Source organism: Tursiops truncatus, chromosome 1 (genome assembly GCF_011762595.2).
Source record: "Tursiops truncatus isolate mTurTru1 chromosome 1, mTurTru1.mat.Y, whole genome shotgun sequence".
Taxonomy (NCBI): domain Eukaryota; kingdom Metazoa; phylum Chordata; class Mammalia; order Artiodactyla; family Delphinidae; genus Tursiops; species Tursiops truncatus.
Window position 1 is genome coordinate 178205255 of NC_047034.1, and position 24431 is coordinate 178229685.

The 24431-nt window shown below is 57.1% G+C and overlaps 2 protein-coding genes across 2 annotated transcripts in view; both read right to left on the minus strand.

Annotated features, from left to right (window-relative positions):
* LOC101318487 (calmodulin-binding transcription activator 1) overlaps window positions 1-23741 on the minus strand; it is an 84279-nt gene extending 60538 nt beyond the window's left edge. Inside the window, exons 1-2 of the mRNA XM_073796711.1 lie at window positions 23646-23741; window positions 18018-18152 (exon numbers count right to left, since the gene is read on the minus strand). The gene's annotated coding sequence lies outside the window, so the exon portion shown is untranslated. The remainder of the gene's footprint in view (window positions 1-18017; window positions 18153-23645) is intronic.
* Window positions 11357-24431, minus strand: part of LOC141278795 (calmodulin-binding transcription activator 1-like) — a 193653-nt gene continuing 180578 nt past the window's right edge. Inside the window, exons 8-10 of the mRNA XM_073805330.1 lie at window positions 23646-23772; window positions 18018-18152; window positions 11357-11376 (exon numbers count right to left, since the gene is read on the minus strand). Of these exons, the coding sequence (XP_073661431.1) occupies window positions 11357-11376; window positions 18018-18152; window positions 23646-23772 (282 nt within the window). The remainder of the gene's footprint in view (window positions 11377-18017; window positions 18153-23645; window positions 23773-24431) is intronic.

Genomic DNA, 24431 nt, shown 5'->3' on the forward strand with positions numbered 1-24431 from the left:
CAGGATTGGTATCAGCCCGGGAACACTGTCAGCTCAGTCTGGGAACTTGGGGATTTCTCCTAAGGGCCGTGATGCAGAAAGAGAATCCAAAGAAGTTGGGGGAAAGAAACCACCTTCACACATTCTCCCTGGTGGCTCATACAGGCCCATCCATTCCCTGTGCCCCCACCCCCAGGATTATACACATGCCAGATGGTAAAATACATGGCCAGTCTCCTATGAGAGCAGGGCACGTGCAGAGACGTGCTCTGCTCAAAGGAGCAACAGAGTCAAAAGGCGGATAACCCAACACACACTCAGGAAGCGGTAACGTGCGGTGATAAAGCACCCAGGGGGCTTCAGTATCCGCGGCTCTGAGCTGCGTGACAAAGGACAAGTCACCTGACGAGATTCAGCTTCCTTGTCAGTAAAATGGGGATGGAAACATCACCTGCAAGCAGGGAGAGGATGACATTGGATAACGAATGTAAAGTGGGAGCCCAGGGACTAGGGGGCACCCTGGGTGGGGCTTGGGGATGAGGACCAAGGACCCACGCCAGTGTGGCTCATGGTCTCACCCATGCCTTCCAACTCACCAAGGTCCCATCTGCTCTAGGACTCTGGGCAGAATGGTCCTCATGGACAAGGAGGTATAGCCTCCACGGACAGGATAGTGAAGACAGCTTAATAGGCAGATGCCACCTGGGGAGGGGAGAGACCTGGTTCTTCCTCTTGGGATGGGAGCTGCCATCATCACCACCATCGTCATCATCACCATCATCATCATCATCATCATCACCATCATCACCATCACCACCATCGTCATCATCATCATCATCATCATCATCATCAAGATAGTATTTGCTGGGTGACTACATTCTTTACACATGTTAATTCCTTTCATCCTCACACCAAGTTTGTGCTTGGTGGGTGTTCCTATTACCATGGCTTTACAGAGGAAGAAACTGAGGCACAGGGGGTTAAGTAATTTGCCCTGGACTGTGCACTAGTGAGCAGCAGAGACCCCGATCCCCTGCAGTCCTGAGCTGGAGCTCTTAGCTGCTTCTCTGCTTGGCCCCATGTGAGAGCTAAAGAAACAGCCTCCGTGACAGTCCAATGGGGTGAAGGGCCCCCCCTTAACCAAGAGACAGGCTTGGCAGCTTGGCTGGCAGGGCCGAGGCCTCTTCCTCCCTCCAGCACTCTTCCTGAGGCTGTGCCTGTCAACGCAACACCACCCTTTGGTACCAGGAGTCTGCGTGGCACACCGCAAACAGACTCAAGGAGACGGGTCCTGTCTGGCCTGGGGACCCTCTAAGCTGGGCCAGCCAGGCCAGTCTGTGCCTGGGCTTTATTCGAAGCAGAAGCCTAAAACACCTTGAGGGCAGAGTAGCCAAGTGGTGAGCACTCTGCTCAGGGGTCAGAAGGGCTGGGGCACTGTTTCCAGCTCTGACACCTTGGGAAGACTCTCTTCTCTAGACCTCAGTGTGTTCATCAGTAAAACAGGGATGATAATAGTAGCTGCATCCCAAGGTCATCATAAGGACTATTTGTGAAGCTCGTAGCCCGGTGCCCAAAAGGTGTTAGCACCTTGTCTCAGCTAAACAATAGGGCAAGGGGACTAGTCTACACCTTGGCCAAGATAGCTGGAAAACTCAGGCGCAAGCCAGCAGAACTCCAGATGAGGCCTCTGGCCTGCGGGGCGGGTCTGAGTTGTGGACCCACCATGGGGTCTCAAAGGGCAGGTCTGGGGCTTGGCAAAGCCGTCATGACCGTGATGAAATCCTCTTCCTGCAGCACATCTCATTTTTGGAGAATGGCTCTGTTATGGGCTGAGTTTTTACACCCCCAGGAATTCATAGATTGGAGCCCTGACTCACAGGACCTCAGAACGACTGTATTTGGAATCAGGACCTTAAAAGAAATGATTAGATTAAAAGGAGGCTGTTAGGGTGGACCCTAACCCAATCTGACTGGTGTCCTTGTACTAGAAGGATATCGGGACACACAAAGAGACAGCACACAGAGAAAAGGCCATGTGAGGACACAGCAAGAAGGCGGCTGTCTGCAAGACAAGAAGACAGGCCTCAAAAGAAACCAAACCTGCCCACACCTTGATCTTGAACTTCTAGCCTCCAGAACTGTGAGAAAATAAATGTCTATTGTTTCAGCCGTTCCATCTGTGGTATGTTACCTGGTAGTAACAAAGACAAGCTAAGACAAGCTTTGTCTTCTAAGCCCAGCTCCCCACATGGCCATGCATCTCTTTACCTGGCTGAGGGCTCATAGACCTTCAAGTGCAGAACTCTGTGGCTCCCTGTTCAAGGTCATGCTTGCCAAATCAGGGCCCAACCCTCCTGCGGACCCTTCCAGAGAGGATCTCAGGAAGCTTCGGCCTTTGGGGTCTGAGAGCATCGCAAGCACCCACTGGACTGCTCTTGTATGGCCCAGAGGAGTCACAGTTAAGAACAGCGGTGTTTACTCAAAAGGTACACTCAGAATGCACTTACTAAAGCTTCTGTGGTATACTTTCGTACGAAGTAGATATTATTCATTCTTTTTAAACTTGGGAACCTGATTAAGGAGAAATGAGTATATTCGACTGAAGGTGACAACAGTCAAAAGACCGGATATTTACACTGAAGACCACTCTGAAATCACCATCCTGACAGTTGCTGTGACCAAACCCTGAAGCTCAGACACTGGTGGTAACAAGAGCTGGGAAGTTCCCATTTTTAGGGAAGCAACCAACACCTTCCTACAAATAATCAGTCATTACCGAGGTCACCAGGGGAGGGGCTTGTCAAATCCCGCTCTGTTACTGAAACAAAGAAAAAGCAATCAAAAGGGAAGGCGCAATTAGAGGCCAGCGCACCTTAGGCTACAACCATCTCACATGCCTCAGAGAAGCAGAGCTGACAGGTTGAGCTCAGAAGCAGAGCTGACAGGTTGAGCTCAGAGCTGACAGGTTGAGCTTAGACACCTTAGGTGCTCAACACCGTTACTGAGAAAAACAAAAGAGTGGCCAGGGAAAAGCACAGATGTGTTACACACACACGTGTACCCCCATCCCCAGCTGGTCTCTGACACCCTGGTATCCGCTGTGGCCCCTCGCAGTGCAGCCGCATCCCCATGCAGGTCTGCAGCTCACGGGCTTCCGGACCACTGACGCCGGGTCAGTCCCTGGCTTGGCCCTGCTGCCTGGGAAGCACCATCCGCATCAAAGTGAAATCCCCTGGGATGCTGTCACACGAAATGCCACCCCACCCAAGGATCCTCCCAGCTTTAACTCACTTTCAAGTAACTTAAAACAATGCCAGGGCCTTTCAGCAAATATAAAATGAGCCCCCGCTCACCTTCTTCTGGGAATCAAAACCGAGAATGCTGGGGGAGGAATGATGTCTGTAAGTGCAATCAGGGGGCCTGGAGGTTCACACTTCCTGCTGCATGACTGCTCTCTGCTCAGAGCTTGCTTTTTCTCCTGCTGCTTTTCCAGGAATGGGCAGAAAGACTCGTGATAAATGCATCAGCCATCTCCAAGTGCCAGGGCACTGGAGGCTTCGAATGCATCAAGCCGGACCTCGCAGGGCCACATCTGCAGGACTTCTGGGCGGGCCCTGCTCGGAGCTACACACTAGCGCTTCCCCTGGCTTTAGCTGTTCCAGGGGTGGGGGCCCAGGCCAGGCCTTCTGCTGTCATAATAAACATCACTGACCTTATAAACTTAGAGCACTGATGCATTTTTCATGTCTGAGAATCACACTGAATTGTTAACGTCTTAGAAGATGGCCGAATGCTGCATCTAGGTTTTCTCTTTCTCTTAAAGGTGAATTATTGAGCAGGAATGCTCTTTGCCCAGGACCCCACCCCGGCTCTGAGATTCCCTCGTGCACCCAGCTGGTTACCGTTTGCAAGGTCAGATCCATTCCCATCGGTGCTGGGGGAAAAAAGAGGAGCACAGTTGGAGGAGGGGCTTCCTCCAGGGGGTGGGGGAGGGAGAAGGCTGAGCGGCAGCTCCAAATGGAGCCAACAGGAGAACACTTTAGTGAGGAAAGAACACTGCCAGAGCCAGGGGTGCTGTCTGCAGATGGAGACGGATGCACGTTCATTTGCAGAGCATCACGGGCCGGGGCACAGGTGAGTAATTTAAAGAGGGAATCGAGATCATATGTGAGAATAATAACCTTAGCTGTCAAAGGCTCTTGAAATTTCTCATTTGACTCACATTTAAGTGGATGGGTCTGTAATGTAGTGAATTTCACATCTCTGCCCAGGAAACCTTGAGCTTTGCACAGTATTCTCTGCAGAAGACAAAGTAGTTGCCCAAACCATGTTTCATAATAAAATGTGTTCTTGAGCCCCAAAGAATTGCTGAGCACTACACAGTATCCGCGTAGGGGCGACACTTAGAAAACAACAGCAACAACAACAGCAAAAACCATGTCAGATGCTCAGCGTTTCCTCTTGAGGCAAGAACAGCAAAAAGAAATTGGTCTGCTGGTTGAGGAGCAGGGGAGACAGGCTGGTGGGGGCAGAGGAGGGGAGGTGCAATTCTGCGCGGTAGAGACTTTAACCTTGACCAAAGAGAGGTCTGGCTTTCGTCCTTGCCTTCCGGGAGGTGATCTCTAAGCCCTTGGAATGTCCTGCCGGAGGGAGTGGCTTAGTTTGCCTGAGTCACTGGAGAGTCCTACAGTCTGATTTAAGGTAGGAGCTGGTTACAGTGGAGAGTTGTAGGGTAGGGGCTGGCCACTCTAGAAGGATCAACTATGTGGTTTAGGGAAGGACTTTCGGTCACACAGTTTCAGCCAACTCGGGAGAGACCAGAGACCGAGATCAGCCGTGAGGGCAATCCCTCACGCCTCCGCGGTGGAGCCCCAAGAAGAACTCTGGACACCGAGGCTCAGGTGAGCTTCCCTGACTGGTGGTTTTCCGTGAGCATTGTCACACATTGATGCAGGGACATTGATGCTGACCACAGGCCACGGGAGAAGACAGTGGAAGGTGGGTGTTTGGTGCCCTCCTGGACCTGCTGGACACGCTTCTTCCCTTGGCTGGTTTCCATCTGAATCCCTTTGATGTAATAAACTGTAACTGGGAGTATAACGGCTTTCATGGCCCCTGTGAGTCCTTTCCATGAATGATGGAAACCGTGCATGGATTGTGAGTTGGCTGACTGTTTGCACATTCTTTCTACATAAGGAGAGCGTTCCTCCAAACAAACATAGTTTTCATACAGAGTTAACGCCTGTCAAGTGCATCCTCTTCCTGATGGGAGCACAGAGGGACTCCCTGCCTCTCTCATGTGCTCCCCTAATACTCGGAACCTGCCACTATGGGGCACTCATCACACCAACTGTGCTGTCCGGCTTGCCTCATGTCCTGGGCCATGCACTCCTGGAGGTAGGGGCACGCCCAGTTGACCCGTAAAGCCCTGAACCCAGGAGAGTGCCCCTCAGATGCCTGGGACTCAGCAGGTACCAGTTACTGATGGGCAGGTGTACAGGCTGCCTTCTGCCAAAGCTGTTTCTTCCATTGTGGTTTGTGACCTGGCTGAGGGTCATGAACGTGAAGCTGTTGGCATGGAGCCTGGCTGGAGTGGCTGTCACTGTCATACCAGAGCACTTTGATGCAGTGAATTCCATAAAGGTGGGTGTGGACCGGCAGGTTTCATGGCTCCTGACTCAGCTACCCACCTACCGACTCATTCATTCACTTATTCATTCACTCACCAGGCTAGGTAGAGCTGGGTCAGACAATGAGGGAATCACAGAGGGTCAGATGACGCCCTCCTCCAGACCCCAGGATGGTGACACACCATGCAGGGACTTGCCAAGGACCTGGTCCAGAGGGGAGATGGGTCTGAGCAACTCAGGGAGGAGACTTGCTTTTTCTCTTCCTTTTCCAAATCTAGGGAGCTGAGTAGTGAATTCTCTGCCCCTTAAAAGCTCTGAAGGCAGCCTCAAGGGCACATTTTTAATAAAGGTCAAGCTTCTGCATTCTTGCCTTGGGTTATTTGCCTGAAGCTTGTCCAGTGACAGGGAAACCAGAAAGGGGTTGATGGTGCCTGGTCAGTTCTGGACACCCTCCCCAGCTGCTTCTGACATCAGGGATCCTGTAGCCTAAAGCTGGAGTCAGTCAGCAGTGTCACAAAGACACCACTGTCCGTCCATCCATCCGTCCATCCATCCATCCATCCATCCATCCATCCATCCATCCGTCTGTCCGTCTATCCCTTGAAGAAATATTTATTGAGCACCTACTGTGTTCCTGGCCTCTTAGGACATGATTATAACTAAGACAAAAGTCCTTGGCCTCAGAACTCAGCTATATTCTCACCTTTGCCAATTTCATCCACACCCCTTGACCCATTTCTTCCCATGCCACCTCCATGCAGTCATGTCACAGATGTCTCTCTCCTGCCCACATGCTTCTCTGAGCTCTGGAGCCTAAGTCCACTCACTTGCTGTTGTTGACTTTTCCCATGGATGTCCCAAAGGCTCTTCAAACTAGCCCAACTCGTGACCAGTCCTCCTCCAGGGTGCACGACACGGAGCGCCCGTGCCTAACCCATCTACGAGTCTTACTGATGCTACCTCCTGAATCTCTCTTGATGGTCCCCTTTTCCCAGAACCGCCAAGTCCAGCAGCATCTCTAGCCTGGAGGATTCACTGGTCTACCCTCGCCAGCTCTGGCTCTCCTTCAATCCATCCTCCACGCAGCAGCCAAGAGCACTTCCTGAAATGCAAACTTGGTCACGTCCATGCCTCTCAAATCTTCCACGGCTTCCCTCTCCTTGGGGATAAAGCCAGCACGCCTCAGCCTGGCTGGTGCTTGGGTACCCCTCTAACCTGTCTGGTCTGATCCCCAGCCCCTCTCCACCTCCCCAGCCTTCACATGCCGCCTTATATCCATGAGGCTCCTCCCACCACAGGGCTGTCCGTGCACGCTGTTCCCCATGCTGTTCCCTCCCCTCTCCATGGAGTTAACTTCTGCTCCTGCCTCAGATCTCAGCTCAGGGGCCACTTCTTCAAGAAATCCCTCCCAGACCTCCTCTTAACCCTCCATCACAAGCTCCCCACACACTTATTTGTGCAAAGGTTTGGTGTTCAGGTCTGATTTTTCCTCTGCTAGATGGTAAGTTGGGTGAGCACAGGAACCTCATCTGCTCTTTTTCATTCATTCCTTTGTTCTAATCTCAGCACTGGCCCAGGGCTTGGCACCTACTGGGGGCTCCGGTACCAGTTAGGGAATAAATGATTACAAAGAGAGAATTTCTAAGGGAGGAATTTACAAAGTGTAATGGGAAAGCCAAATAAAAAGAAGGCATCCTGTGTGGGCGGCAGCGGGATGAGGGGGGAAGTCAGCTTTTAGAGGGGAAGGGCCTTACAGTAGAAATTTTCAGCAGAGCAGGAGTTCTCTAGAGCAGCCCCAGGAAAAATAACCTGAGAGACCAGAGGGAACGGCATGTGTGAAGGCCTCGAGGTGAGAAACACTACAGGATGTTTGGGGAAATCGGGTATTTTGGTGGAGAGGAGGGGAGAGCCTTGTGCAGGGGGAGAGGAGATGACGGCTGAAGGTAAGCCGAGAAAGACAGGCTGAGGGCAGCTTAGAAAGGGTCTTGGATTCCGTGCTGCAGTCAGAGTTGATTCTGACCTTCCCAGATGACCACGCCCCTCCCAACAGGTGCCGCTGGCAGCCCCGCCTCCATTTCTAACTCATCGTGCTGCACTGGGTTACAATCACCAATTTTGGGGTCTGTCTCTCCCAGGGGACCGCACCTTGCACAGCGCCTGGCACACAGCGGGTTCCCGTCAATCCTTTCCAAAAGCATCAGGGATACACAGCATGGATGGGGAGGGAAAGAATGTGGCGGCAGGAAGGCCAACAGCGAGGCTCCAAGCCCGGGTGTGTGATGCTAAAGGCCTGAGATAGAAAAATGGTAGAGGACCCCGGAAGGTGGGAGGAGGAAGCCCTGGGGGGTTTTTAAAAGTCCTACTTTGCAAACTGCTTGCCTTGGGGGAAGAGGGTTGTGGGGAAGGGAGAAGCAGGGATGAAGGATGTTTCTAGCTCTGGAGACTCCCATTGGACGCAGCATAACTATAGTAGGGAGAACAGGCGCAGAGGAAGGCTCTCGTTGTGTGGAGGTCAGGAGCCGGTGGATGGGGTCAGACCGCTGTGTATGATCCTCTCGGCATCACCTGCTCCCTGTGTGTCTGCGTCCTCACCTGTAGGATGGGGGACCTCGTAGGTAGTTGGGAAGTTGGAGTGAATCGATATGCGTAAACGCTTCGTGGATAGGGCCTGGCAGGTGGTGGCACGTAGATGTCAGCTGCTGTGACCCCTGGGTGGACAGCTCTGTGCCAACAGGTCTGCCAGCTCTCCCTCGTGTCTCAAGACCAAGGGATGCAGCTTTGCTGTCGCTGAGGCGACCCAAGGCGTCAGCAGCTCTTCTAAAAGTGGGTGTCACCAAATGGGGTGAGGGCCCATCTCGGACCTGGGCAGGAGAAAGGACACTCGGGGGACCTCTCCATCTGCTGATGTCAGGACTGGCCCAGGGCCTCGGCCAGCTGGTTTCTCACCTGCCCTGTGTCCCGGCTTCCGGAGTCTGTGAGTCTGGCTGGGGGGTGGAGAAGGGGAAGTGGGTGGAGGGTGCAGGGCACACGCTGATCTTGAGTCAGGAGGGCTTCTGTCCTGATTCGGCAGTGGTTTGGGGCAAGTGGCCGCTCTTCTGGGGGCCCAGATTCCTTCCAGAGGGATGAGGAGGTTGGACAATGCGACAACCGTTTCTTCCAAGTTCTAATTCTCGAACATTCTAAGTCTGTTTCTGATGTATCAATTATTTCCACTCTGCCACGGATTTTTTTAAGTGTCTCCCATTATTAAGTATGGAACATCTGACACACACCTGCCTGTCACTTTTTTTTCCTCAAGCAAAGGACTTTAAGTTCACAAGTGGAACATGTCAGCAGTGGAGGGAGCTGGTCTTCAGCCTATCAGGCTCCTGTGAATGTCTCGTTGTCACAGAGGCGGGAGACAAGGTCAGTCGCTGGGCTGCTTGGAAAGGATCAGAAACACGTGCATTTTGGGGAGTTTTTAAAAGGAGGGGGCTTGTGCTCGCCCCACCCAGAGGCTGGGATCTGGATTATTGGTAGGGGAGGTGGGAACCTCCTCTCATCCAGCTCCAGGACCGCCAGGACCCCGTTTCCTTCTGGAGGCCACACCAGCCCCCGCTCCACCCACGGCCCCTTCTCCTTGCTCACGGGCGATGTCCTGGGTCTCCCCGTCTCAGGACCATTGCTCCCACTGCTGGGTCAACAGATCAGCATATCCATTATTTTCCAGGGAGGTGCATTCTGGGGCCAGATCCTAGGAAAGGCTAAGGAAGCCTTCAAATCGCTGGCCTGAACTGGCCGTGCAGCCGTTGGGTCCATCTGCAGGATTCCCGCATTCCAGCCACAACCGGTGGTCGGGGTCTGAGAGCCGTCTCCACTGGGTCTGACATCCACACACCGTTGGGCGGGTGAGTCACAGTTTGTTCCTGCTTTGGGACTTGGCACCAGTCCCTGCACCCCAGTGGGGAGCAACTGGGAGGGAGTTTGTCCCTGGGACTCAGAGCAGATGTGGATAGACGTCTCCCTGAGCCTGGGGCCCGCGAAGCTGCCTCTCTGGGGCCCGCACACCTGTGGGATGGTTTTCTGGGCCAACAGCAGAGGGCAAGGCAGGAAGGGCAGGGCCCGGGGCTTTTTCTCTGGCTGCACGAGGAGGGGTGGAGGCACAAGATCTCCTGGGCCAGGTCTTTCCTGTCCCAGCCTGGGGAGAGTCAGGGATGTGAGCTCAGAGACAGGCTACCAGAGTTTTCGGCCAATTCTCTGGGTTCTTTAAATTCACGGAGCTCCCTCCTGCCGTGGGGTCTTCCTACATGCGGTTTCCTCTGCCTGGGATGCTCTGCTCCCCTTCTCCTGGTATTAACACGGCTGCCACCTCCTTTTTCTTGAAACACCCTCTTCCGGCCTCCCGGCGGTCCCATCCTCTCCATCTTCCTCCTCTCGCTCGATGCTTCTTCTCCTTCGCCAGCAACTTTTCCGTTTGACATTTAAATCCTGGGGGAGCCCGTGCTTGACCCTGTGCCCTCTCCTCTCCTTTATCCACCCTCTTTCATGGAGCAACTGCCTCTAGACCCACGGCTTTAAATTCCATTGCTGAGCTGATGACATCTAAATTTTATCTCCTTTCTGGGCCCCCCCTTGGCCTGCAGACTTTCAAACCCAACTGTACCCTTGGCAACTCTAATAGGCCGTGAACCAGAATATGAACAAAACCCACCTGAGATTCCCTCTCTCCCACCTTCTTCAAAGTCCTTCATCTCAGGAAATGGTCCCGTGTCCCCCACCATTGTTTAAGCCCCAAATCTAGGCACTACCCATCCTTCTCTTGCTTATCCTCCGTGTTCAAATCATCAGCAGGGCCCCTGACTCTACCCCCAAGAAGCCCCCAGACTGTGTCTCTTGGGATTCATCAGCACCGGCCTTGTCGGAGCCGCTCTCATCTCTTGCCCGCACTGATGCAAGAGCGCCCGCGGCGGTCGCCCTCTGAGTAGAGACACAGTTCATGTTCCAGACAGCAGCCGGGGCGGGGGCGGAGCGTGTCACCCCACTGGCTTATAACCCTCCCGCTGTCCTCGGGATCAAGTCCCAGCCCCCTGCCCTGGCTGAGGGGCCCCCGGAGGCCCGGCCCCTTCCTGTTCCGCTGCACCTCCCCTTAGCCTGCTCACCGTGCGGCCCCTACACGCCAAGCTCCGGGTCTCGCAGGGAACTCTGTTCTGCGATTCCCTCGGCCTGGAACGTCCTTCCCAGGATCTTCGCGTGGGCGTCCTTTCTGACATCGCGCCTCCCCAGAGAGGCCTCCGCCGGCCGCCGACCTCAAGCAGCCACCCTGGCCCCCCTCTACCAGGCTGCCCATGGTAAGTGCCCCGATATTTCCTCTGTGATGTGTTTGTTATCTTTCTCCCGCCTCTAGGATGTAAACTCCACGAGAACGAAGGTCCCCTGGAGTCAGAGCGGCGCCTGGTGATGCAAGAAGGGACGACCCTTGTGGAAGGAGGCAAGAGTAGAGGCCAGGAGCAGGAGTAGGATGCGCAAGGACGTTTGGGGCCGAGTCAAGGTGGTGGCAGAGGGGATGGAGAGAAGGCCACTAGGATGGTGACGGGTTTGGGGGGCTGGGCGTGAGCAGGGGGTCTCAGGAATGACTCTGGGTTTTCTGGGGTGGACTTTCCGCCGAGGCTGTAGGAGGTGTAGGATCAGGCAATAAGAGAACGATGTGGGTAACATTTGGGACACGCTGACTTGCCCAAGAAAACCGGAGCAGCGACGTCCTGGGGCAGCTAGATGGAAGGTTCTGGATCTGAGAAGAGGCACAAAGGTGGACGTATCAGTGCACCTTTACAGACGGTAAAGAGCGTCCTGGGTGGGGCTAAGCCCTCACGGAGAGTGGGCAGAGGGAGAAGGGAGGGGCCTGGAGACAGCATCCCAGGGCCTGCCGGGTCTTTAATCCACCGGATGATTTCCAGCCCCTCGGACCCCAGGGACCACCTCCTCCCCTTGTGAAGCCCTCTGACCCTAGGCTCTGAGACCCCACCCTCTTCTATGTCCCTCCGACTACCCCCACTGTTCCTTCTCAGTCTCCATCGCCAGCTCCTCCTTCTGGAATGTTCTGTTAACGTTCACGTTCACGTAGCCTGCACTCTCCGGGGCCTCTCTCTTCTCCCTCTGCCTTAGAACGTGACCTTATTTGGAAATAGGGTCTTGGTAATTAGTTAATTACAGATGTAACTGTTTTAAGATGAATTCATTGGATTGGGTGGGGCCCTAATCCAATGACCCGTGTCCTTGTAAGAAGAGAAAACAGAGACACAGAGACACACAGAGAAGGAAGATGCCATGTGATGACGGAGGCAGAGGCTGGAGTTATGTTGCCACCAGCCAAGGAGTGCCAAGGGTTGCCAGCGGCCCCTGGAAGCTGGAAGAGGCAAGAGGATTCTCCCTTAGAGCCTTCAGAGAGAGCACGGCCCTGCCAGCACCAGGGCCTCTAGAACCTCCAGCCCCTAGAACTGGCAGGAAACTCATGCAACAATCAAGGATAACTTGGTTGATATTGACCATGGGAGGGTCTGAGCCTCCCACCTTCGCGCCTCAGGATGAGCCACCTGCCCCCCGGTGGCCAAAAGCTGCCCCCGCAGGAGTGGCCACGTCTGCCGGAGCTCTGGGTCTTCGCCCACTGGTTTTTACTTTGCTAACTGCCCCAGTAGCCAGGATGAGGACCCAGGGGCTGTCTCCTCGGCCTCTGAAGATGCTGGGCTTGCAGTTTCTCTGCAGGGCACCATTTGTCACTGATGCAAAGAGGCGGGTGAGGCCCAGCCCCAAGGTGACCCATCCCTGCCACCCAGATCCATTTGGTGTGGCCCCAGCCGCAAGCAGCAGATCACGCCTCCGGGAGACATCTGAGCACCAGGCCCCTTGGTTTCTGCCTAAGGAGGGCTAAGGACACCCACCCCCATCTGTAAGGATGTGGACCCCACAGAGCACAGAGACACTGACTATGAAGACGGAGCCTGTGCTTTGGAGTGAGGCCTTGACTGGGTAGCTGCAGCTCAGACCACAGTCCCTTCCTGCCGCTCAGCTTCACGTCCCGAGTGTAAGACTGGCTCAAACCAGTTTCTGCCACTACCGACTTATCTCTTAGGTCCCCGCTATGTAAAGAAATACCCAGACATCCATGAGTTAACACACTGGAGTGTGCCCTAGACCCCACTCTAGGTGAATGCCAGAAGATTCTTCACAGTGCCCCTTCTTACTTACAGAGAAGACCCCTGCGTCCAAGCTTCTGAAACTTCTTCAAAGTGCTCCCAGAGGCAGGAGGGTGTGGGCCCTCGGGGCACTGATTTGCCTGTGGTTCAAGGCGCTCTCCAAAGTCAAGCCCGTTCACTGATGCTCTATGTCTGATCTAAAAAACTCTCCGGAATTTTGTATTCTACCCCACGAAACAAACTGTATTTGTTTCAGTAAAACAGTGGCATTTAAAATTCATTACAACTTAACATTTGCTCCTCTCCCCACATTATCTGGTAAAAGTGATACACTTTCTGTCTGGCTCTGTCGATGTTCTCCCATGTGGACAGTTCATCACGGGCTCAGAGCGGGGGGACTGGCAGGCGGGCTGGGGGATCTGCAGGATGGAGGGAGCCAGGCCAGGAGGGACCCGCCAGGTACACTCATCTGAAAGCCCTGGAGTGTCCTCACTGGAGGGAGGAAACATCCAGAAGCTTCCCAGGGGCCATTCTCACAGCTGGAGTGGCCCCTCCTGCTGCCCCTGGGCTGCACCCTTGGCCTCTGGCTCAGTGTGTGGTCTTCCACTCCTGGTGGTTGGAGGCTGCTATTAGAAACCAGCCAGCGGGGGGCGGGGGGCGGGGAGAGGCTGGCAGAAGCATGGCCACATGCCAGGGACAGGCAGCTGGGAGGGGGGGAGGGGACAGAGCTGGGGACCATCCCAGCTACACATCTTCCATCTATTAGCACGGAAGCCTTGGCCACAGAAGGCCAAACCAGGAGGCCAAATCTTGCTTTTCCTTCTCTCCACCTCCTTACAGGGGGCAAGGCTCCCACCTTCCCACACCTCTAACCCGGAGCCAGGCTGCCCCAGAGGCTGGCTTGCCAGATACCCTCCTCTGGCCCCGGTGAGCTGGAGGGCAGGCTGCGGGGGGTGGGGGTGGGGGTGTCCGCCCTGCCCCAAGGCTTCATATGCCGAAGCAGGCACCTGGACCGTGAGATGTGAGTTCCCGTCCCCTCCCTCTGCCTGAGATTACACGGTCCCTCCCCCACCCGAGGGTGGCAGGAGACCTGCCCAGGTGGCTGACGGGCTGAGCCCAAGAAAGCCGCATCCGTGCATCGCACCAATCCTCTCACTCCGGCAGGAGGCTCAGCTGCCCGAGAGGCAGTTGAAAATAGTCTAAGAATAAGCGGCTTAGTTGGGTTTGGAGAGGGGCCCAGCTGGGTAGGGGTGGGCCAAGGCCTTGGGGAGCATCAGCTGGTTAAGGGAAAGAACCAGGCACCCAGAAGTTCCACTCACCTTTCTTCCAGGGACAGGGATCTCTTAAAGGTGTCCTAGTGCCCTTGGCCAGATGTGCGCCCCACCCCCTCGCTCCAGAGCCATAGGGTCAGGTGGCCTGGGCTGATTCTTTTTGCAAACACAGGCCCAGGAGAGGCCGTCTAAACACACAGCACAGCCTCCCCTCGCTCAGCACAGCCCTGGCTGTTTGTGTCCACAGGACCCTTGGCAGGCAGAAGGGACATTTCCCAGAGGGCCTCAGAAAATGGTCCCGGGGTAAACTGGCTGCTTGACTACCTCTCACCTGGAAGAGGTCCCATTGTGCCCCAAAGGCACAGCTGAGCCACCCCGGACCACTCTGGGGTCCTGATGCAAGAGACCTGGGGAAATCTGTTCTGAATCTGGACCTCTGGGGGAAGAAATGGTGAAGCTGGTAGTTCCCAGAGCCCCTTGGCTAAAGGAAGCGGCTGTTCCCCAGCCTGGGGCCCTTGCAGCTCCCTCTGCCTGGGATACTCCTCCTTCCCATCCGTCTCAGCCTGGCTGATGCCTGCTCAGGCTGGAGGCCTCAGTGGAAGAGTCACTTCCTCCTGGAAGCCTTCTTGAACACTGGGCTGGATGAAGCTCTCTTGATGTGTCCCGTGGGCACTTATTCGCTCATGCATTCAATCCTTCATAAGACGAACAGGTACTGTGGCCCGCAATCTGCCAGCCTGTAGGGCCTGTGTCCTCTAGAGGTCACAGTGCAGGGGCTGGGGAGGGTGGGCAAGTCCCCTAAGTTTGGGAGAAGCGCTGCAGCTCCCGAGACCCAGAGGACTGTGCTCCCCCCTAAGTCGGCCTGGAGCGGGTAGATGCCGACGCCAGCGCCCCCTCTTCCCTGTTCTCCCTCCTCCCCCGTTTCCATGCTTGTCTCCGCCTGGATGGCTGTGTCCAACTGAGATTTGGGGGACACGGGGCCCCTGCGCCCATGACCCTCTCTGGGGACGATCGCCTCCCGCCCGACCAAGCTGCTCAGACAAAGGCTGCGCCCAGGACAAAGGCTGCGCCACCGCGGCTGCTGCTGCGCGCGCGGATTCGATTCCGCGTGCCCCACCCAGCCTTTAGTCTGGCAAACAAATCCATTTTTTTAAACAAATGAAAGCTGAAATCTCTTCCCAAACATTTCTCCCCCTCTAGGATGGAGGGAGGAGCAAAGAGCGCCCCCAGGATGGCAAGCAGGGCGACGGGCGCGGGTGGAGTGGTGCGGACCAGGAGCGCGCGCAGCGGGAGGCGGCCGCCGGCGCCAGAGCGCGCAGCCCTGGCGGCACGTCCCTGTTCTCTCCCCTGGGCTGGGGAGGGCTGAGCCGTGCCGCAGCCCGTGGGGCGGGCGCGGGCGCAACCTGCCCAGCGCTCCGCGCAGGGCCCCTGCATTGCAGCTGCGCCGGGCGTGCAAGCGTGCGTGTGTCTGTGTGTGCGCCTGTGTGTGCACGCGCGTCGCCTGGCCGCCGCGCCCCAGTTCGCTCGGCGCTGCTGTCCCCTCACCCCCTCCCGTTCCACCGCCGCCCCTCCCCCTGCCCGCAGCGCGCGCACCTCCCCGTCCCCGCGGTTCTAATTGAGAATTTGCCCGGTAACCTTGGGGGCGGGAGGTGCAGAGGGAAGGAGCCGCGGAACGGGAGGAGAGGGGAGAGGAGAGGAAGGCTTCTGACAGCCTGGTCGCTGCAGCATCTTCTTCGACACACTTCTTCACTGCCAGGCCACAGGGTTGGCCAGAGCCCGGGGGACCTCCACCCTCTGGGCTGTCCCAGCTGTCCCCTTTGCACTGGGAGGATTATGACCCTGGCGCTGAGGCTGCGGTTCTGCTCCCCTCCCCCCCCCACCGTTATTATGTATCAGGCTGGTGAAATGCTGGGAGAATGATCCTTGGGTAGATAAGTCACTTGTACTCATTTTGGGGGGCGGGGAGGGGGGGATGGAAAAGAGCAAGGAGACGGTAGTTTTACTCTTCCACCCTGGCAGGGTGGGCATCTCACGGTTCCTCTGCCCTGGCCCCCCTTCCCCTCCCACTATTGAAAGGACGCCTGGCCAAGCCCAAAGGGAAGGAGATTCATGGGGTCCTTCGGGGCCCCCATCTGCTCTCGGTAGGGGGGTGGCCCTGCCTTGTCCCTTCCCCAGCTCCTGTCATCTCTCCTGTGTATTCTGCCAGGGGCTGGGAGGATGCTTATTTCAACTGGAGGCCTATGGAGCTCAGAGCTGCAAGTGCTGGCAGAGGGGCTGCTGGGGAGCAGGTGTCCTGCTTGGCCGAGGACTCAGGGGCGTGCTCGTCATGAAGCAGTGAAGGTGGCTTCCCCTCCCCACGATCTCTATCACAGCATCCTCTCCTGCCGGCAGCCTCCCGGTACAGCCTGCCCTCTAGGCTTCCGGGTGGGGGGACGGCTGATGATTCCTGTGCTCCGAGGCAAGGCACTGCCTGGCTAGACTTGGCTTTCTGAAGGGCTCCATCTTCCCGGCAGGTCCGACACTGACTGGTCCCTGCATCCTGCAGTGCACCCTGGTGAAGTGACCTGGTCACTGAGGGAGAGCCAGGGCTCTGCAGAGTTCCCTGTTCCCTTTCCCATTTGTTCTGCAAAACTGAAACCGGATTTCCTGAACGGGAGCCCCTGGTCACCCTGCCCTTCTCTGTTACATCCTGTAGGTCATCGTCACAGCGCTGGCTGGCTTCAGCCCCGGCCAGGGTGGCTGCCAAGGCCAGCCTGGCGCTCCCAGGCAGCCACTGCCAGCGTGCAGACGCCTGCTGACCCAAAGCCACCTCTGGGAACAGCTCAGAGGTTTCAGTGGCCAGGGCGGCTGCCAGCCCCCTGTCACTGCTGGGGCCGGGGCTGGGATGAGGCAGAGATTTACACACTGGGTGGCCCAGGAAAGCTGCCTAAGGCATGTGGCCAAGCCCAGAGAGCCTCCAGCGACCAGCAGCAAGGGGAGGTCTGAGAGGGGAGAAGGCAAAGGGCCGCTGTGGATGGGGGAGGGGAGCTTAAGGAACTGACCCCCACAGAGGGCCTGGGTCAGCTTAGCTGAGACCCAACACCTCGGGCCGGCAAGGTCTCTAGCAAGGTACCCCACAGACGGGCACCTCTGCGGCTGCCCTGATACTAAGGGCGGGTGTAAGCCATCCCTCTATCCTGTCTCGGTGCCCAGAGCAGACCATCGGCTCAGCCCCCCAGGCCAGCTCTGGGGCTTCCCCTGCGCATGCCCGGGCCCGGAAGGGCAGCCTCTGCGACTTTTCTCTGCAGAGCCTCTGGCGCCCCAGGGGGAGCAGCCACCGCTCGGCACCCCCGTGCAGCAGGCCAGCGGCTCTCAGAGAAGCGTCCTTGGCCATCACGTCCTGCCTCCTGCCTTGGAGCCTCCGGGGGCTCCCTGGCCCTCCGCCCTCAGCTGGGTCGGGGAGGGCTTCCATAAGAAGGTGTGGCTCACGGTCCCTAAAAGGCAGAAGCACTCAACACACAGCCTTGAAGTCCAGGCCTTGGAATCAGAAAGAAGCCCAACCTGGGCTGCCTTCCCCCAGCCTTGCCCATTGCTGTTGCCTCTGAGAGGCTCAGGGCTTGGTGATGGCCTCCAGGAGCTCCCTCTGCTTCTAGAAACTGCCCTGGGGCTGGGGGTGGGGCAGCAGAGGATGCCTGGACCCTGCTGCCCCAGGTCTGTCCGGAGAGGGGCCTCTCAGCAGCTCAGGGGCTTGTCTGGCCACTCAGACACCCTGGCAAGCCCTGGGTCCAAGCTCACCTACTCACTCTGTCCCAGGGAAAGACCGAGATTGAGGGTGGGGACCAGCCAGTCCTCTCGAGGTGCGACTTGCACCCCGAGCAGCAGAAGTTAGGAAACCTGGATGCTTCCTCCTTTTTCACACCTTGCACACAGGGTTCCCAAGTGTCCCTCTCCCTTGGGGCCTGGCAAGGTGACCCGAGCGCTGTTCTTACCGTCCAGTGACAGCCAATCGTGCTGGGAGGACGGGAGTGTGGGCAGGGCCCGAGCTTTGTACTCAAACACCACTGAGTTGGAGATGATCTGGTTGTTGAAGGCAACTTGTAGGGTCACGAGACCAGTGTCATGGGCTGAAAGCAAAAGAAAGAGCTGTCAGGGAGGGAGGAGGCCGGGGCATGGGCACACTCCAGCCTCATGTCCCCACCCAGGGGCCAGGAGGACCCTCTCCCCCCTGCCCTTCATGGATCAGCCCTGCCTGGGCCTGCTCACTCCTCAAGGTCAGAAGCGGGGGAGGGGGAGGGCTTTAGGTGCAGCAGTTGCTTTGGATTCCTTTGTGCTGTTTCTCTGTTTCGCCTTTTCCTGCAAGCTTGTCCTGACTCACTTAGCATGGCCTTCTGCGTATTTTCAGAAGTTCTTCTGCATCCCCGATGAAGGCCAGAGCTTTGTCTGTGCCTGCTACTCTGAGCCCAGTGGTGCTGGGCAGGAGGCTGGCGTAAACCTTGCGTCTCCCCCCCGAAGCCTTGAGGTCAGGCTTCGGGAAGACCGGCCCTTATGGGCCTCGTGAGCGGCTCTGACCCCGACACGGGGCTCAATGAAAGCTATTAGTTGAGTAACGCAGGGGACATTCTCACTGTTCCCAAGAGGAGAGCCTACCTGTGGCAGAGAGACTTGCTTCATTTCTGGGGGTGAGGCTGCTTTAGAAGTCTCGGGGGCCAGTGGGTGTATACAGGCTGCCCCGCCGGGCCTCAGCCTCTGGTAGACAGCAGGGTTCTGTGCTCTCTGCCCTGCTTTTCTGGAACCAGCGCCCAGGGCCTCCCCAGGACAGATTTCCAGGGAGGACGCACCCGGGGATCGTGTTACTGTTTGGACTCTTGGTTTTCCGAAGCTTAGACTGGAGGAAGCTCTCCAAGTCAGCTGCTCCCCAGGGCAGAGTAAAGCCCTGGCTTCCCTCTGAGGTCTTCTGATGCAGCCCTCGCTGCCCACGGGAAAACCAACTCGTTGAGGTGTGGCCTCTCTCCATCCCAGGTGTATGTGTTACGCAATGGTCCCCAGAGCAGGTCTTCGGGAAGTCATTGCCCCAAGATGACCAGTGTTTTTTTCCCTGTGCTTTCCACCCTGGTGCGGTCCCTCGGCTCCAGGTCACAAGCTGGCTCCACGGTGGGTGGGGTACCACTGGAGATCCCGCCGCGCCTCTCTGGGCAGGGGGCCCCAGCCAAGTCCAGACCTCCCTAGGCTCTGATGGCGTCCCCAGGCAGATCTCCAAGCTCGTGGTTACTCGTCTTCCCTGGAGATTTGCCTCGTTTACCAACAGGAGGGTAGGGCGTCAGCGAACGCCCCATCGGAGCCCACTCAGCTCTGCTCCTCTGGGCAAGTCTGCTGCCTCTCGCTGGCCCCCGGGGAGCTCAAGCCTTCTCTGTACCAGACATTCCAGCTAGAGGGTCCTCCTCACCTGCCGCTCATCTTCCACCATCTCCTGGCATGTGTACAACCTGCCGTGACGCCGGAACGGTGGCAGATCCCAAGGCATCCCGTCCTTCCCCAGAGAGACAGAGCGAAGAGGACCTGTCATAGCCACCTGGGTCCCAGCCCAGCAGCCCGGCGCATGCGGGCCTGTCACCCAGGACATTTCCTGGACTCACTTTCCCTCCCCCGCATTGAGTCCATCAGCAAGCCTTGGGTCCATTTACTTCTCTCCATCCTGATGGCCACCACGGTACCCAAGCTGCCATCATGTCTTGCCTAGATGCCTGGACTCCTGCATTAGCGTCGCCCAGGGCACCCTCAGCACTCCTGAGACCTACCTGTTCTGCTGGGATGGTGTTAGGGTGGGGGGCACACTCCAAAGCCTCCACAGGAAATAAGTGGGAGTGTGTTGCCCAAGGGAGCCTTCCTCCTTAAATCGGGAAAGACTACCCCTCTGCTGCTTCCTGTGGCTTCCCTGCTTCGTTCTTCCCTCCTACAATCCATTCTCCCACACACCCAGATTCATCTTTGAAAGACATAATTTAGATCAAGCCACTCCCCACTTAAGACTAATGGCTTCCATTGCAAGTACAACCTAATCAGACTCCTTCTTATGATTTAGAAGGATGGACATGATTTGTTCTCTGCTATCTTCTCCAACCTAGCCACCTCCAACTCACCCCACCTTTCTATTTCTTCAACTTACCAAACCTGTTGCTGCCTCAGGGCCTTTGCACTTCCTTTGCCCTCTGCCGGAGGTTTTCCTCCCATGCTTCCCATGACCAGCTCCATCTCATCATTCAGGTTGCAGCCTAATGTCCCAGCCTGTGAGAGGATCTGTCCAAAGGAACGTCCCTTTTCCCAAGTTACCTTATCACGTGACCATATTCTAGTGTTTTCTCCAGTGATCTGGGTTATTTCTTTGTTTCCTTGTTTGTTTTTTCATCTCCTACAGTAGGATGTAAGCTCTGTGAGAGCTGGGAGCCAGTCTGTCCTGATCACCTCTTTATGCCCAGGGCCAAGGTCAGTGCCTGGCCTGTTATGGCCCCTCAATACCTGTTTGTCGAGCGAATGCAGTGCACTTGCTCATCTCATTTTGAATTTCATCTTTTGCCTTTGGTGACTCCAAGGAAACCAGCGTGAGGCTGTCCAGAAGCCCCCAAACTAAGTCTTTTTGTTGGGGGGCTTCCTCCACCTTCTCCAAGGACCAGGTTGCCTTTCCTAAATCCCAAGTCCTCCTTCACCACTGCTTCACCAGAGCTCACTGGCTTGAATTGGTTTTCTCCCTCCTGACCTTGGAACACTACTGGAATCTTGCAAGAGGCAGTTTCCATGCCTGTGTGTCTTCTGTGGCCAGTGAGGGAGGGGGAGCCGCCCAGAACCATGTTCTTGGTCAGGGTCTAGTCTCCCCAGCTGTTTTGCCTGGGCATGTGCACGAGGCCGGTGGGCAGGGGCCATTTGCACCCCCTGTGCCCCCTCTTCCCATGTCATTCTAGCTCCTCAGGTGACCTGGCTTGTGCTCCCAGGCCTCTGAGCCCTTCTTTTAGGTGAGGCCAGTCTGGTTCTGGTTTCAAGTGTCCTTTCTTTAAGATCAGCTCCAGGTTCCCCAAGGCTTTGGGAGACCCAGGGAAGAGGTCCCTGAGCAGCCAGCATTGTCCCCCAGGGTGCATGACCAGCTCCTTCCTGGACTGAGAGCTCCTCGCGGTCAAGGTTAGAGTTAGGGGCTGGGTCCACTCCAGGCGCCTACCAGTGCCTGGCAAACTACTTGACGAATGAAGAAATGAACGAATGCACGTAGCACCCAGTGCTCTCGTACTGAGTGACATGTTTTAGCTTGGGCCTCAAAACAAGGATGTCCAAAAAGGACGCCCCTTCTTTGTGGTTAGGGGTGGAACAGGGCGGGGCCCCCAGCCCACAGGCTGCCTGAGCCTCTCTGGGTCCAAGATGCAAGATGTTAGGGGAGCCTAAACCACTAGGAGGCATAGTGACCTGGGCAGACTCTCCTGCCAGCTCTGGGACCAGGAGAACTGCCTGCTGATACCTAAACAGCCCTGGACCCCTCTCCCAGCTCCCCTCCCCGCAACCAGGACTGAAACAGCAAGGCCTCCCTCATGAGCAGCTCCATGAATTGAGCATGTAAGCCAGGAGCTTCCTGGACCCTCATCTCAGCCCCTTGCCCATCTGGCCGGTGGTTTCTACAGATGTAGAAATGGGGACTGAGAGAAGTCAACCTCCGGGCTCACGTCACCCGACGGTAACTGGCTGATCTGGGAGGTGCACCCAGGATTTGCCAGGTCCTGGCCTGGGACGCCATCCAGACGGTATGCAAAGGCCAATCTTTTTTTATTTTTTTGGAGGGGTCGGCTAACTCAGGACAGGCGAGGTCTGGGTCTTCAGCCAGCCAAGAACCAGGTACAGGAAGCGGCATCTATTTATAGGCTGGGCCAGTCCCTTTCCAGCAGCAGGTGATAAGTGGATAGTTAAGAACACGCTGCCCCTCCCCCTACCTCCCCAGTGGAGGTGGGGGGCTGCATGAGCCACACGCGGCCCCGAGCTGTGATAGGCTGACCCGGCCTGGCTGGCGTCAGGATGGCTGCGCTCCAGCCCCAGGAGGGCTGCTGGGAGCCTGGGAGCAGGGGGAGATGAGTGCGAGCCAGCCAGGCCGCTGGCGGGGGCAGGGCCAGCAGAGGAGGCCACCACAGGCACCAGCCCTGGCTCCCTGGGATGTCTGCAGTGCAGAGACCGCTGCATTCAAGCGGAAGCTGAGTATGTGAGCCCAGCCCTGGAGCAGCGGCATTCTGCTCCGGTGGGCTGCGTGGGGAGATGGAGAGAGAGAGAGAGAGAGAGAGAGAGAGAAGGATGTTCCATGTCAGCTCGGGAGCCCCAGGCTAGGGTGATGGTGCTGGGTAAGGCAGACAGCTCCAGCGGCCGGAGGTTCAAGCTGGACCGCCCCAGGTGAACCAGACCCCTAGCACGGGCCAGCTCTACTCCTGCCCTGGGGACCCCCCGGCCCCACTTCTCTTCCCCACCCCTGGTCCTCCATGGGGAGCGTTCTCTCTCTGTCTCTGTCTCTCTCCTTTTTGTCGGCTGCAAATAACACGGAGTGGGACCCTCTGCCCTCCCCGCCCGCCTCCTCGTCTGCCTTTCCGTCCATCATCTGGGCCAGCTGGACGGGTCGTCCCTGGAACTAATGATGCGTGTGAGGGTCCAGTCAAGGGGTCCTCGCAGCACCAACCCAGGGAACAGAGAACGTGAGCAGATTCCTTCATGAACATCCACCCCTTTTTGGGACGTGCCAGGCACTTTTCGAGCCCTGGGGGACACGTGGTGACCAAGAAAGACACAGATCCTGTCCTCATGGAGCCAACAGGCCAGTGGGGAGGAGGTAATGGTCAGAGGCCAAGGGCAAGTTGACCAGGCAGGGACACCAAGCTACGCCCTGCCCGAGTGATAGGGACAAGGTCAGAGCCACGGGGACAGCCCCCGGGGCCTCCGGGGCCTGAGAGCCAAAGGAGCCGATGTGCCTGTGCCTCCTGGCCACGGGGTGGCTGGCGTCAGCGGCCTCTCAAAGGAGCTTCTGTGGGTTATTCTCAGTCTGTCGCCCCCTCCCCTGCGGTCTGCCGGGCCTTCTCCATCCCTCTCTGACCCGCTCTGTGCCGCAGGGGACTGGCCCCGTGGACTGCATGGCCTGGGCCCTCTGTGGCCGTGACTTCTGTGTGGCTTCAGCTGTGCGAGGCATGGGCGGGGGGGAGAGAGGGCGGCATCGTGGCCCCGACTCCAGACGCGGCTCCTTTTGGGGCCCTTCTGCCCGCCTGGCTCTCACCAGCTCCTGTAACCCTTCAGGTGGAGGGTGATTAGAGCTTCCTGCTGTGACCAGTCCTGGGTGTGTCACCCTGGCTCATTGGTCGTCTAAGCAGTCCTCCATCAGGTTCTCTTCAAAACCCAGCCAAGCTCACCTGTGTCCCCATCTATCATGCTAAGGGGGCCATGAGTCCGGAACAGATGCCATTATGATCGCTGATCCGGGACCCACTCCTTCACCGTGGAGGAAACGGAGGCCCAGGGGAATGACACAAGTTGCTCCAGGTCACCCCCTCCAGGCTGACTCGGAGTCCAGCGCTCTGGGGCCCTGCGGCCTCTGCCGGGAGGCGGCCTCTCACCTGGGCAGTAGCAGCGGAGCACCCCGGGCTGAATCAAGGACGCAGGCACTGAGATCTGGTCGAACAGGCAGCTGTAATTATTGCTGGCTTCTTGCCACGGGCCTGTGATGAGAACCTTCACTCCTCCCTGGAGGGAACAGAGACCAGCGGGGGGCAGAGGTCAGCCCCAGAGGGAGGGATGAGGGACACAGGCCCCCGTGGCTGCACCCCCAGCCCATGTGCTTGTGGAAAATGCAGACTGCCGATTCCCGTAAGCCCTACTTTTGAGAACCACTGTTTCAGGACTGTGGTGGGAAGGAGGCCCCCAGCCTCCCCCCCGGCACTCTCAGGGGCCCCCAGATGCTCCTGGCCTTCCTCAGCTGGCACCCAGCAAGGGGGCCACCAGTTCGGATCCCTGACCCCCTCCTGGAAGTGGGACATTCAGCTCCAGGCAGAAGGGAGCACAGAGTTTTTCAAGCTTTTCCCCCCAGGATGCACCTGAGAACCGGCGGGGGGTGGGGGGCCCCTGAGAGGAAATGGAGGGGAGGGAAGGGGCTTTCTCTGTCATTTGCTTGTGGACAGATTGTGTGAACTCTGAGCTACGGAAATGGGCTTGAGCCCCTTAGTGGCCTGCAGGGACTGGACCTTCTGGCGGGGACATGAGGGGAGACCCGAGATGCCCAGGGTGTGGTGGGGATAGCCGGCGGGGGGGCGGGGGAGGCAGCGAAGAGGGGCTGGATGAAGAAGGTAATGAGAAAGAAAACAGAACAGAAAATTGGAAGGAAGGCTCAGAGCTGGAGGGGCTCA